General features: G+C 37.2%; 1 protein-coding gene across 3 annotated transcripts in view; it reads right to left on the minus strand.

The window, feature by feature from the left end:
• Positions 1–5,875: 5,875 nt before the first annotated feature.
• RAB3IP (RAB3A interacting protein) overlaps positions 5,876–13,217 on the minus strand; it is a 32,200-nt gene continuing 24,858 nt past the window's right edge. For all 3 annotated transcript variants that reach the window (XM_062003660.1, XM_062003740.1, XM_062003571.1), the window contains 4 exons: positions 12,575–12,687; positions 9,046–9,145; positions 8,878–8,947; positions 5,876–6,241 (listed from right to left, as the gene is read on the minus strand). In XM_062003660.1, the coding sequence (XP_061859644.1) occupies positions 6,159–6,241; positions 8,878–8,947; positions 9,046–9,145; positions 12,575–12,687 (366 nt within the window). In that variant the 3' untranslated portion in view covers positions 5,876–6,158. The remainder of the gene's footprint in view (positions 6,242–8,877; positions 8,948–9,045; positions 9,146–12,574; positions 12,688–13,217) is intronic.

A 13,217-nucleotide genomic window follows, 5' to 3' on the forward strand; every position in this document is an offset into this window, starting at 1 on the left:
TTTGGGGTTTGTTTTATGTTTAATGGTAAGTGTGATCTGTGGCTTATTATATTTACCAAGGACCCTGTATGTTACCCATGCAAGAACATTAGTATACAGAGAGGTGGTGATTCCACTCAAGTTTAAAAAGATAGTTGAGATCAAACACACACATCTTCAGATACCTCAACGTACCTTCCAACAACAGAAAAAGAAAGGCTGTGTTTAACAGTGTAACTAGGTTGGTTTTCATTCAGCTTCTCAACCCGCTGATAATATCAGCAAGAACAGATTGTGCTGCTTCACATGTGCTAATCTGGAGCTCTGACCATCCCCTTGACAAATAGAAAGTCACTGATTAAATAAAAATACCAAGTATTTTCATTAATAGGTGTTAATTTCAACAGGAATCACATGGAAAAACATTAAAAGATGAAATCTCCGGTGTGTGAGGCAGAAAAAAAGACAAGAGCTTCCCAGAACAGCCACACAAGAGAAAATCCATTCTCCTTGAAGGAGAAAAAGTCAAGGTTAAACTCTGATAAGAGTCCTATCTAACCTAAGTGGTCTAGCGTAGTGATCAACAGGAAAACAAACATTACTTTATCTCATTTTTCCTTTAGAATCATAGAATGGTAGGGGTTGGAAGGGACCTTTAGAGATCATTCAGTCCAAACTCCCTGGCTAAAGCAGGTCCACCTAAATCAGGTTGCACAGGAACACATCCAGTCAGGTCTTGAAGACCTCCAAGTAAGGAGACTCCACACCCTCCCTGGGCAGCCTGTGCCAGGGCTCCCTCACCTGAACAGTGAAATAGTTTCTCCTTACGTTTAAATGGACTTTTGTGTTCCAGCTTCATCCCGTTACCCCTTGTCCTGTTGCTAGATACAATAGAAAAAAGGGATGTCCCAACCTCCTGACATCCACCATTTAGATATTTGTAAATATAATTAGATCCTCCTCAGTTCCCCCAGCCTTTCCTCATAAAGAAGATGCTCCAGTCCTTTTTTTAGACTGTCCCCTCTCAGTATTGCAAATGTGAGTTTATCTTACTAATGAGTGTCAAAACAAATACGCACTGTAAGGAACTAAAGCAATGCATAAAGTGGGATCCTTTTTGTGCGTGAATTTCGAATAAACTAACAATACAGATCTATAAATGTGCTTAGCTGCCAGCTGATGCATTTGGAAGCCAAAACTGAACCACTGACAAAGCACAGAGAGCTCTTCAGTGGCCATATTCTCCACTTCATCTTGCAGGCCTCAGCTTTTTTGAAGCCTTGATGATGTTCTAACCTTGCTATGACTAATCTGAGAGGCCACCAAGTTAGAACTAGCAGTTTATTGCTCTTGCCTCACAATATGGCATTATAAAGCCAACCCCAAGCCACAGTGCTAAGCTGGAGAAAGGCCATCAGTTAAAGCTGGTCTTACATTCAGTGAAGCTAACTCCTGTTTGAAAAGGGTGCAAACCCTGCTTTAAATCAGCAAATTCTCTTCTCAGACTCAACCATTGTTTAAGAGTATGAGGAGTCCAGCTACTGTGTGCTGAATGAAAGAAGGCTTTGCTCTTGGGGTCTAACCTTGATGTCCAATGGAATTCAGTGACGTGAGAGCATCCCTGCATGCTGCATGGCTGGAGCAGGCCTTTGTCATATTCTAGCTTTGCACAGCAGAGCCATGTGTTACCAACAGAACAGAAACTCACAAGATGTTTTTTCTGCAATTAAATTGAATTGACAGAGCTTCTCCTCATGCTGGCCCAGACACATGTTCTACCAAATTACCTTCTACAGAGTTAAATTAGTAATTCTAGAATCACAATTAGCAATTCTACTTAAAGAGCTCATACAGGTAAAAATCTGAGGTACCTTCTACCATACCAAAGTATTGTTGACACAAAAGCCAACAGCAGTTAACCCATACTCCCTAGACAGTCCTGTTTTCCAAGTCAGTTCCTAGAAAGTATTCTGATGAGTTAAATAATTCATGTCCAACATTAAGAATTTAACAGCTATGCATTGAAGAAATTACTTGATAAAAACAAACACTATGTTGCTGAAAGCAAAGACTTTTCATCTCCATGTCTTAATGTGAACTTCAGAAACACAATATGAACTTCTTAACATCTATAAACAATAAATTTGCTGGCTGGCAGCCTTAAATTGTGGTTCACCAATTTTAATTTCTTGGCTTAAATAAGTTTTCTTGATCAGTGCTGGAGAACCTTTGACTTCCTAGTTTGAAACTAAAACTCAAAAATTACAGTTGCCACCTCTCATCTAGGCCAGTGTGCCAGGAAAAGGGAAAAAGGACAAAAATTCACTCATTTAGCACAACAGAAACTAAATGCAGGAAGAAGATAATTGTCCCTGTTACCCAAAACAGAAAAAGGAATTTTCCAAGTTACTTTGAGATCAGTGTCACATGAATACCTGCACAGGTAAGAGAAGGAAAGCAAACAGAGAAAGCAGAACTTTGAATAGAAAAGTTAATATTTAAAAAAAGCAAAGTGTAAACTGGAAGAAGGTAAAAAAATATTTACCAAATCTAATAAGCCTTTGAACAGTCACGTTTAATCATGTTATGACAGGGCTTGAGAAATGCAGTTTGATTATGGGATCTATTAGAACTTAATTTCAAGGTTAAGAGAAAGGTGGGAGACTAATGGGATCTGCTTAAATGTAAAATGTCTTCAGGAAAAAGTGGAAGATCCCAGCCAGAAGACAAACAAATCTGAGTTTTAACTCCTGAAAAGGATCCTGAGGATACTGCCACAATCACCATTTTACTGATTTTCCTCAGGCCATTTATTAGTAGAAAGAAAACTCTCTTTAACCTGACACAAGATTGGGCAGGCAGGGGGGAGCTCTCTAACTTCATGAAAATCAACAAGATTGTAGAAGTGATAAATTTCAAGGAGACCTCAGCCACTTCCCAGTTTTTCCTCTCAGCAACTCCCATGCCAGTACCGCTGACCCTGCTGGGCCCACCCTCCCTTTGGTCTTCTGGCAGAAGCACAAAGAAAAAAGCACTGCAGCACATCTGTACAATTTATACTATTCCATTCTAGTACAGCCTTACATGACAGCTTTGTGTAAAGAGAGCTTTGTATTTCAGGGCTCTTTTTCTTCCTTTCTTCTTCAATTAACCCTAAACACTTACTGTACTTTTGCTGACACCAAAAATTGTCAAGACTCTCTATTAATACTTGACTCTTACCTTCAAAGAACTGCTGCAAGGCCTCATTTTCTCCTACCACATCCATGAACAGCCAGTAGAAGTGTGTTATTTCCCTACTGCTCGAAGAGTCTGAGAAAAATGCACTGTCTCGCTTCCAGAGGATTATGAAAGTGCCAAGGAACACATCATGTTTTTGTCAAGAGGTTTCAGTGACTTTGTCCCAGCTGATTTCAGTCCTCCATAACCAGAGCCAGGGCTATGCTTAAACTGCTACACATAAAGGAGACTGACAAGGCTTCTGAGGCAAGATGAAGGCTATGGGTGTTGTTCCGTTCACTATGGTGAACGTTGTTGTTTCAAGGACCTTTGGCCCCAGCGCTACCCATAACACATGCGCAAAAAATGCATCAATAAAAATGACTTATCTTGTCTCTGTACTTTCACAGAGGTGATGCAATTAATGCTACTCATGAAAGCAACAGTAATCAAAATGCAAGAGCAAAGCCATCACCGGTTTCACCATATGTACTATCTCACTGAAGCAGCTAGGGATCAGACTGACTGCTCTAAAAACAATTTTATCTCTCAGCAGTTTAATTACAGAATAGAAAAACTTCTGCATTATTAACTAAATTACAGACTAACCTGTTTGTATATTGAACACCAATAAACATATGGGAAAGCTAGACCAAAAGTCTAAAGGCTGGTAGAAAAACCGTTTCACTTTAAATTCATCTTTGTACACACTGAAAGTTGCCTCTGTTCTGTCACCCCAAAGCAAACAGAAGAAAAACACTCAGACATTTTGAGTAGGCATCTACAAGAGGCATTTGATTATGGACAAAAGCTTCAACAAAGTCAAGAATTCTGGAAAAGGGTCATTTTCTGAAGCAATGATATTCCCCACACACAAGTGACTGCAATTTTTACCACACCCCAAGTACTCACAGTGACACAGGTTTCCCATGAGGCAGCCTATATTAAAAACATAGAAAAGAATTTTGGGGAAAGGACTTCAAGACAGAAGCAAGTCAATATATATTTAACAAGATACTGATGTAATTGAGTCAAACTGTGATTAATGCTGAGATACATCAGCTAAATCATCTTTGTAGTCCCCAGTATCAGAAAACCACTTCAGCGTAACAAACTTTAGATACCATTTGTGTCTCAACACTACCATGTATAAGAAGGACCCTTCTCCCTGCTTGAATGAGCAACACTTGTAGAAGTTTTTTTAAGTCAGAATAGCAGCAACTACCAGCTATCATTTACCTACCATTAGCTAATCTTGGAAATAGGTCAATCTCTTATGTAAAGTAAGGACTGACAATCATTTAGGAAGCAATTATGAGCCTAACATAAAACATAATACAAACAGTTTACCATCTAAGAGTGAGCAAAATCCAACTTCCTTAGCATTACTGAAATAAACAATCCTTTGTAAAAATTTAAGGTAGAATTCTTCCAGGTTTCTACAAGAGGAAGTAATACCCAGTGGTAGAAGATTGATAAAAATATGTCACCAGTACTGAATAGTCCAAGCTGGACACATTCCACTACTAATAAGATATTTAGGTTGCTTGTTTTAATCTTAACTTTCAAATGCTTGGCCAAAGCCAATGCTTGCAAAGTGCTTTCAGGCACAGACACATGCAGACAACCCAAGTATGGTATTACACTTCACTGCTCATTCCATTTACTTTTGTAAAAAACAGAATCCTCCAAGTAAGACAGCAATAAATAGAGTTGGTTTTGTTCACAATGGAAGAAAACAAATCTGCATCCACTGAGATGCTTTGTTAACAAACAAACTATATCAACTTGCCTTTACTTTTAATGTTTGTCAGTTTACCTGCTAATGTTTTAATCTTATCTGTGGATAAATGGCTGTTGTGTCAGAGAACTAATGTTTTTTCCCAAAAGAACTTTCACATAATACGTACTCAAAACACTGTTCCTTGTAACCTTACTGGCTGCTTTCAGCTTAGACTCTGCCCAGGAAAAAGGAGCAAGCAAAGTGCAAATGTAGCACTTAAAAATAAAAAGCATCTTTCTTGAGAAACCATCATCCTTTTAGGAGTTCTCTTCGTGGCAAATTGTGTGTGTGAAGACATTGATAACATTATATGGAAATCATCAGCGGCATGTTAAAAGAAATCACATGATGGATGTTTTCCAGTTTCAAGGACAGCTGTAGGAAACTGGTGAATGCAACTTTGGAGATTGGAAATACAAAAAAAAAAACCACTCACAGGAGAAAACAAATAACTTAAAGGAAATAAAGACTTTCTCTTCCTCTCTAACTTTCTTTCATTAGAAATCCTTTAACAGTCAGATAGGACAGATTTCTAACCAAAGACTGACCCAGGTAATTTTACTATTCCTTAATCTTTGAAAAGCACTCTACTTTAGGAAGAAGATACCCAGACTTATTATGCTGGTGACTTTTCACGATATATATTTATCTTATATCGTTTTAAAAATGAAAACTATAGAAAAGCAGCAGATCAAAGAATTCAAGTTCTCCTCGCTGTGAGTTAACTGAACTGGCAAACACACAAAGAGAGTGACATAAACATATCCAAACGCTACAATGAAGAAAATGTCAGGCATTTATTTCCTCTTCATAAAATCAGCTGTTTTACATTTTAGGACTTGTCAGGGAGGTTCACATCATTCTGCATCACAATGAAAAGAAGACAGACACTGCTTCAGACTAACACTTTAATCGGAAGTTTTGTTTTTAACTGCAAATTACAATCACTAATACACCTGCAAGTGCTTATCACGTTTGGTCAACTAAGTATTATATGTACGCATATACAGCATAGGTCAGTTTGAAAACAATCACAGTACTTCTTAGTGCAATCTGCAAAAGGAGAAAGATCTTGGACCCACTTTGTGGAAATAAATATCAAGTGACAAAAAAAGATTCAGCAATTTCAGTTATGTATATTCAATGAAGTTCATGCATGCGCCAAGAGTAAAAAGATTTAGAGCTCTTCCTTGTAATAGCCAAGTTTTGCTAGTGACATCTCTCTTCTCAGCTGCATAACTTCCCAGAACATCTGATCCACTAAAAAAAAAAAAGAAGACAGAAACAGAAATACCATTAAACACACTGAATTCGTATTTTATTTCAATTGATTTATGTAGGTTGCCTCACTCTACAGCAGTTTAGGGGAACTTCAGAAGTAACAAACATCCAGTAAAACTAGAATTAACAAGTGAGGGCTATTTGCACTTGGTTGTGACAACATATGATAAATTATTTATTTTAAAAACTCTAAATAAGGGTCTTAGAAGCAATTCTTCAAGCTTTAAGATTTTTTTTAAATGAGAAACAAAACCAGTACTTCTTGTCAGGTTCAATTAATCGTGGTTTCTTATTTTAATGGTCCTGCCCCTTTGACTCATTTCCCGTGAAATCAAATGATTTCAGGAGAAGAGAACATGCTGGATACGAACTGTCTCATCACAGACTCTGTAACTTTAATTTTCCATTGGTAACCCTTCTCCTTTTTTCCCCTCACAGTAATCTGCCAGCAACAATAAACTGGGAAGGAAAAACCCTTTTTTAATTTTCACCTTTATTTGGCTAAACTTCTAGATGCCACAGCAATACAAATCAAAATTATTGAGTACATAATTATTCAAGACAAAAGTCCTTTCCACGAAGTCAACGATGTCAAATGACTACAAAACTTACTAACCCGAGCAACAAGTGCAAGGTCTTCCCTACCATATTTCAAACACCACTTCTGTAGAAGTGACCTCTGTCTCCAAAATTATACAGTTCGTGACTAGAAATACACATAACATGTTAAGCAATTATCCTGAGCGCCTGCACTCTTCTGAAGGTGTCCTTGAAACAGATATTTCATTTTGAATTGTCAGAATTAAAGCTACAAGTGCAAATTCTACAGTTTTAAACCAAAGATGACACACTAACACACTGAACTCAAGTTTTTTTCAAAGCTTCTTAGGAAGAATAAATACATCTGATTATGCTGAAAATATTTCAGCATTTGTTGGAAATAAACATTTATCTTGGTGGCAAAGCAAACAACTTGCAGTTGAAAGTATCTAGGTCCTTTTGAACAAAGTAGAAGCCTCTTATATAAATCAAATTAAAACTCATAACACAATTTCAAGATCATCTGCAATGCTAATGGAACAGTTAAACCACCATCATCTGAATTCAGTGTATGAAACAGGTGAATTTCTAGTGAATTCCATGAAAATAATCCCCTCTGATAAGAAAAGTTAACAGCAGTCTTTTCAGTAAGGAACAGCCTATCACCTCAGGAGTGCTTTGGGTTGGAAGTGGAAACAAGAGATTTAGGTGTAGCTAAAACATTTCCCAATCTCAGAAGCTCAGTATCAGAAGAGATGACTAGAGGCGAGGTAGATCAGAGGGGGGTTAATTCTAGCCAAGTTATGGATGAACCAAATCCATACAGACTAGAAGACTGGAAGAATGAAAAGCACAGGCATCCATAAACATTATAATGCTGCTTTACTCAGCTTTCAAAAATGCCAATGACCTAAAAATTTAAAAGCTAAAGCAATTTCAGTTACCCACTGACACTTTTAACTATGGCACTTTTTCTGTTATCTGTGCTTAACAAAACCCAAGAGCCTGCATCTCCTGGGTCTTTTTTCATTAAAACACAACCTTGGACTGAAGGGTGTTGGACAACGTTCTTTGACCTGGACAGGAAATACAATTAAATCAATTGCGTACAGTTTAAATATAATCAAATCATCATAATTTTCTTTTATAGTGACAAACAGGTTAAATAGTCTTGCAAATGAAGACCAAATAACTACAACTCCAACAGCAATATATTTTTTCAATCCCAGAATTAAGTAACATTGTACAGACATTTTCATAACCACTTTTTATATGGACAGATTGAAACTGAACAGCGCAGCTAAGCCAAATGCCAGATTACTGCACATGTAGAGTTTAAATAGGCAGTTGTTGGATAGCTACTCTGACAGGAACAAAGCCACTGGGTAACAATGGTGGGGGTGGAAAAAAAACCCCACAGCCTGAAGCAATGGCAATAAAAGCCACATCTCTCTTTTTGGGTGGGGTGTAATCAAGCCTTACATTTATAACCAGAGCTCTAATCAAGAGACTTTGCCATGCCACAGCAATGGCTCAGACCTCATTTCTCAGCTGCACTCAAATGAATTATTTCCGTATGGTTTCCTGTTTATTTTTTACAATTTAACCCAAAATTGCCACTTCTTCCTGAAATACAGTCCAACTCTAAACACACAGAATGAGAAGATGCACCAAAACACCAGGTGAAAGGAGAAAAAATGGTCCAGATGAGAGTTTTTTTGGTCTAAACTCATACAGAATCACAGAAAATATCTCCCTATTCTGTAAAAGAGATTTCATTTTTTTAATACTGTGTGGCAAAACTGTGACTAACTCCTTTTGTTACTGAATTTTTCCATGTTTCTTACTAAACAACACAAGGGGGATTTTAGATGGATTGAAACACAACGATTTTTAAGTTTTTAAAAACTAAGGAGGTTGGAACGTCATCAAATTCTCTTAATTGTAACAATGACTACCAACAGATCACTCTCCTGTAGTATCAGGTCACTGCTGTTGTGCACAGATAGCAAGTTTTAGGCACATGCACTATGTACATTTCTATTTATATATGCCAAATGCGATTTCCTACTCACCATCTTGCTGCTTCAACAGTCCTTGCTGGATGTATCGAATATACGTAAAGAAGTTACACACAGAAGTGATCTGAAACCATATAAAAACAATGGTGGTTAATATCATTTTGTATATGGGATGAAAAAAATGACTGCCACTGAAAATGAAATCACAGTAAATCCACTTACCCTGTAACGACAGAAAGGAGAAATGTAGTAATAACTGCTTGAATCTCCTAATTTGATTCTATGCTTGCACGACTTACTTTGTCCACTGAGAGCACATTTCCTACAAAATATAAAGTTTGCATCATTTAATAAACAAATCTAACCTTAATGTCTAAACACCTACATGTGTTTAAGGCGTTAACGTAATTGCTTCATATTGGCGCAGACACTTGAGTCTCTGCCTGCATTTTACAAGTCGCAATTTTTACATTATGTTGTAATTATTTCAGTTCCAAAAGGACTAATTTTGTTTCAATACCAGTGCACTGTGATGCATTTCTGATTTTTAAAGCTTTCTTCAGCTCTGGTCATGTACTTCCATATTAACTAATCCAAGTTGGCTTGACAACTCTGGAATGGTAGGATGTATTTAATTAACTATTCACATGTGACATAAACCTTGTTTAAATCATCAGTTGTTACCACAATGTAAACAGATTTTTTAACAATTCTGCTCAATGTCGCATTACATCATTAAAAAAATATCAGCCTTACAGAACAGCAGTGAATTCTCTGAAGCTCCTCTCAGATACATTCCAAGACCAGCTTAACATTTATGCCCAAATAGCATGAAATATAGTATAAAATAATTTAGGACAAAGGAAAACATGCTGTCATGCAGTAATTCTTTTGATTACCGTTACAAAAGAGCAACAGTAAAATTGACATCTTCTGGTGTACTGCAAGTATCTCATTTAGGAACAAGGAAACAAAGGTCAGTAGTTGCCACAAATTCTTCCCAAAAAGCAATTATGGAAAAGGCAAAGAATTTTTAAAAGCTTCTTCCAACATTCTTTAAAGAAAAGAAGGTTTGAATCTCTTGAAGAAACTGCTATCAATACAACATTAATAGATGTAAATAAAATGGGAATTTGATTTATTTGGATTTTCTATATTGCAGCATTTCAGATGAAGTGGGTTGTCATGGCATCCACTGTTTCATTGATTTTAAAAGCTGCTGGCTCTTCTCTCTTCTATTTCTACCTCAAGAAATTAGGGAGTCTAAGAACAAGCACCCTTTGAAAAGTGAAACAAAAATTACTAAGCTCCTGTGGCTCAGAAGCCCTTTTAAACAGCCTGCAGCTGGTCCACACAACCACATTAAGACAGGAGAAAATTTAAGAGCGTATACAATTTTCCATAGCAATTTATGAGGACTGACAGCAGCCCATTGATCCAAGAAATCCTATAGTAGCTGAAGCAAGCTGATCGCTATTTCAGTCAAGCTTTTGTGAGAGGACAGACTTTGAATGCTAGGAAAATAAAGCCCTTTCTTCCTTCCAGCTATAGAATTACCTTCTATAAGTTATCTTCCATCACATCAGGTTAAATGCTGGCATGACAGTTACTACTGATGACTCAGTTCTGCACTGTACAGCACACATGCAGCTCAGCACTTTGTTCCCCACAGGGACAATTATTCTAACCCTGTGGGGAAACCCAGCTGTCTTCTGTTAAGGAAGCACTTAGTACACGCCATCAGAGGCACCATTCAATAACTTATGGATATCAAGAACCTTTCTTCACTATTATCACAGCTCTCTGCCCTCTGCTCCTTATTCTGCTATTGGGCTCTTGCCCACTGTTTTATGTGCCTGTTCCCCCATCCCCCAGGCAACTGCACAATAAAATACATCCTTTACAAACATTACTCTAGCTTTTGTTGCTATTTATTTACAGCTCGTCTATAGTATGTTACCTAAGAACATGGTTTCAATAAAAATAGCACTTCGTGCTGAATAAAAACAAGAAATGTGAAATTGCTACTCTGATTCAGTGAAAACTGCAACACCTGTTTCCCATTCAGTGCCAGCAATCACATATAAAGCAAAGCACATTTGCTGTCAAATTGCATTTAAATGCTGCATACTCCTTACCTATTATTTATGCACAAGCAATACCTCAAAAGTGTTTGTCGCTACATGACAGCACAAAAATGAGAAAGGAGTATGCCTGACTTTTTATACACTTTATGTAACCAAATTACAGTTTGTGCATTGTCAATGTTAATCTATACCTAGCCAGCTATGTAAGGATTAAGTTCTAATTAAAAAAAAAATCTTACACTGGAGAAAATAGGTTAAAAATCTCATTAAACTTCTGAATGATGCAACTGTGTCTCCTGTTCTTGAGCAAACATTTTATCATGGTAAGACAATGGGAAGGTGCCTGAACTACAATGCCTTTACATCCATTTGCCAATTGCTCTTTAATGACTGGCAACTCATTTCAGTAGCTCTGGCTACCCAGAGTCTCTATTGCATTCATGGAACACAGCTCATGGTTCTATACCCTGGACCCAAAATCACCACCCCTTGGGTAGCTGCGTTATTGGTGGTGGGCCCTTCTGACAAGGGACTCTGACAGTTCAAAGAGCGTGTTTCCCAGTGACAGGAGTAATATATGAAGAATAAATGAATGCCTCAATTTTGTAAGCTAGAAAAGATCAAAGACTAAGTCATAAAACACAATTTTAATTCTATGCAGCTTTTTCAAAGAGAAAGTAAAAAAATCAGAAGTATGTTAAATGTATTTTCTCTTCTACTCAAAAACAAAGGAAAAACAAGAAATAAAAATCAACAGCAGGGAGAAAGAAAAGAAAAATCTTAAGAGCCAGGTGAAAACATTTTGATGCAATTTCTCTACCGGGAAATTAAGCTTAAAACAAATACTACAGACAGAACTGTCAATTTGCCCATAAGATCTCCAAAAGAAAAGTCAAGGCCTCCTCAAGATTAGGAAGACTCAAGATTAACACTGACCTCCCTTGCTTAGCCCTGACACACTAATGCACACTACAAATCCCTTATTTCTCCTCCACATCCATCAAAGCTGCAGTGCCTCAGGCAAGTCACTCCCATCTAACTTTAATGTCTATATTAGTACCTGACAATAAGTCTTGCTTCAGATTCCTCTAGGACTAATAAAAGATTTCTAACAACTTTCCTGGCATTTAAGCACACTTCCTGATTGAGTTTCCAATTTCATTCCCACTTCATCACATTTATCTTGCTAAAAACTCAGGCAGATTTACTCTACATATCTCCTCTCAAATCCTTCAGCTACCTTTGTCAGTGTGCTACATCCTAAAATCTATTGCCACAAATATTCTAGCTATCCAATACTCATCCTGCACTACTTCAACACCTATTTTGTTCATGATGCTTTCCAGGCAATAGCCCCTAGTTCAAAAGCATCTGTTTGAAGTATAAGGATGGTCTTCTCCAAGGAAGTGGATATTACTTTGCTGTCAGTGCATCACAAGTGAACAGTTCTCCCAAAAAGGGAATTTGTCTTAAAAGTTTGTTCTATATTAGTCTTTTCTTCAAGATTAACTTATTAGTTGCTTAACAGTAATCTGAAAGTTTTAGACTTTAGGAAATAAAGTTTAAGATACACAAATTTGACTGAGGTGATCAGCTGATAGCAGTTCTCAACCAAAGAGTTCTCAAATGAGTCAAGATTCCACCTGTCTCTTAGTTTAACATACTTTGGTCCTCCACATTCAACTGCAGAAGCTTTCACAAATCGAACAGGTTGCAAGCCAACAGGTTCAATGCTCAGAGTGTTGTTTTCGACAGCTTCCAGAACAGCTGAGGCCAACTGCAAGAGAAATTTAGAAAGTGGTTAAAACCAGCTCTGCATTATCCATTGCCTCAAAGCAGTGACATATTTCTTCTGTAAAGTTACGAATATTCAAGTCACCAAACAGAAATTCAGTTACAGATGAGATTTTGCTTTCATCATGACAAGAGGTCCCTTTTCCAGGCTGCTGTTTAAATATTGCCCTCTGAATAACCCTGCCCTCCCTGAGGCAGTATAACTGCCTTTACAGCCAGGAATGTAGTCAAGCATGTTTAAAATACTAACATATTTTCAGTCATTCTCCAGAAGCCCAAATAGCACATACATTTGCACGTGCAACTTTCTTGTCAAGACACCAGATACTGCACAAATTTTCTTTTTTTTAAGTTGTTCTAATTTTGGTGTGTTCTATGGAAACACAAAGTGAGAAAAAGCATGCTTCCTTATCTTGGAAAATCCAAGCAAATATTATGTCATTGTTTTTCAGCCAAAGATAGTTTCAGAAAGGTGTTCAAACAAGTAAGATCGAAAAACATACAGAAAAGTTA

Source organism: Colius striatus, chromosome 1, assembly GCF_028858725.1.
Source record: "Colius striatus isolate bColStr4 chromosome 1, bColStr4.1.hap1, whole genome shotgun sequence".
NCBI lineage: Eukaryota > Metazoa > Chordata > Aves > Coliiformes > Coliidae > Colius > Colius striatus.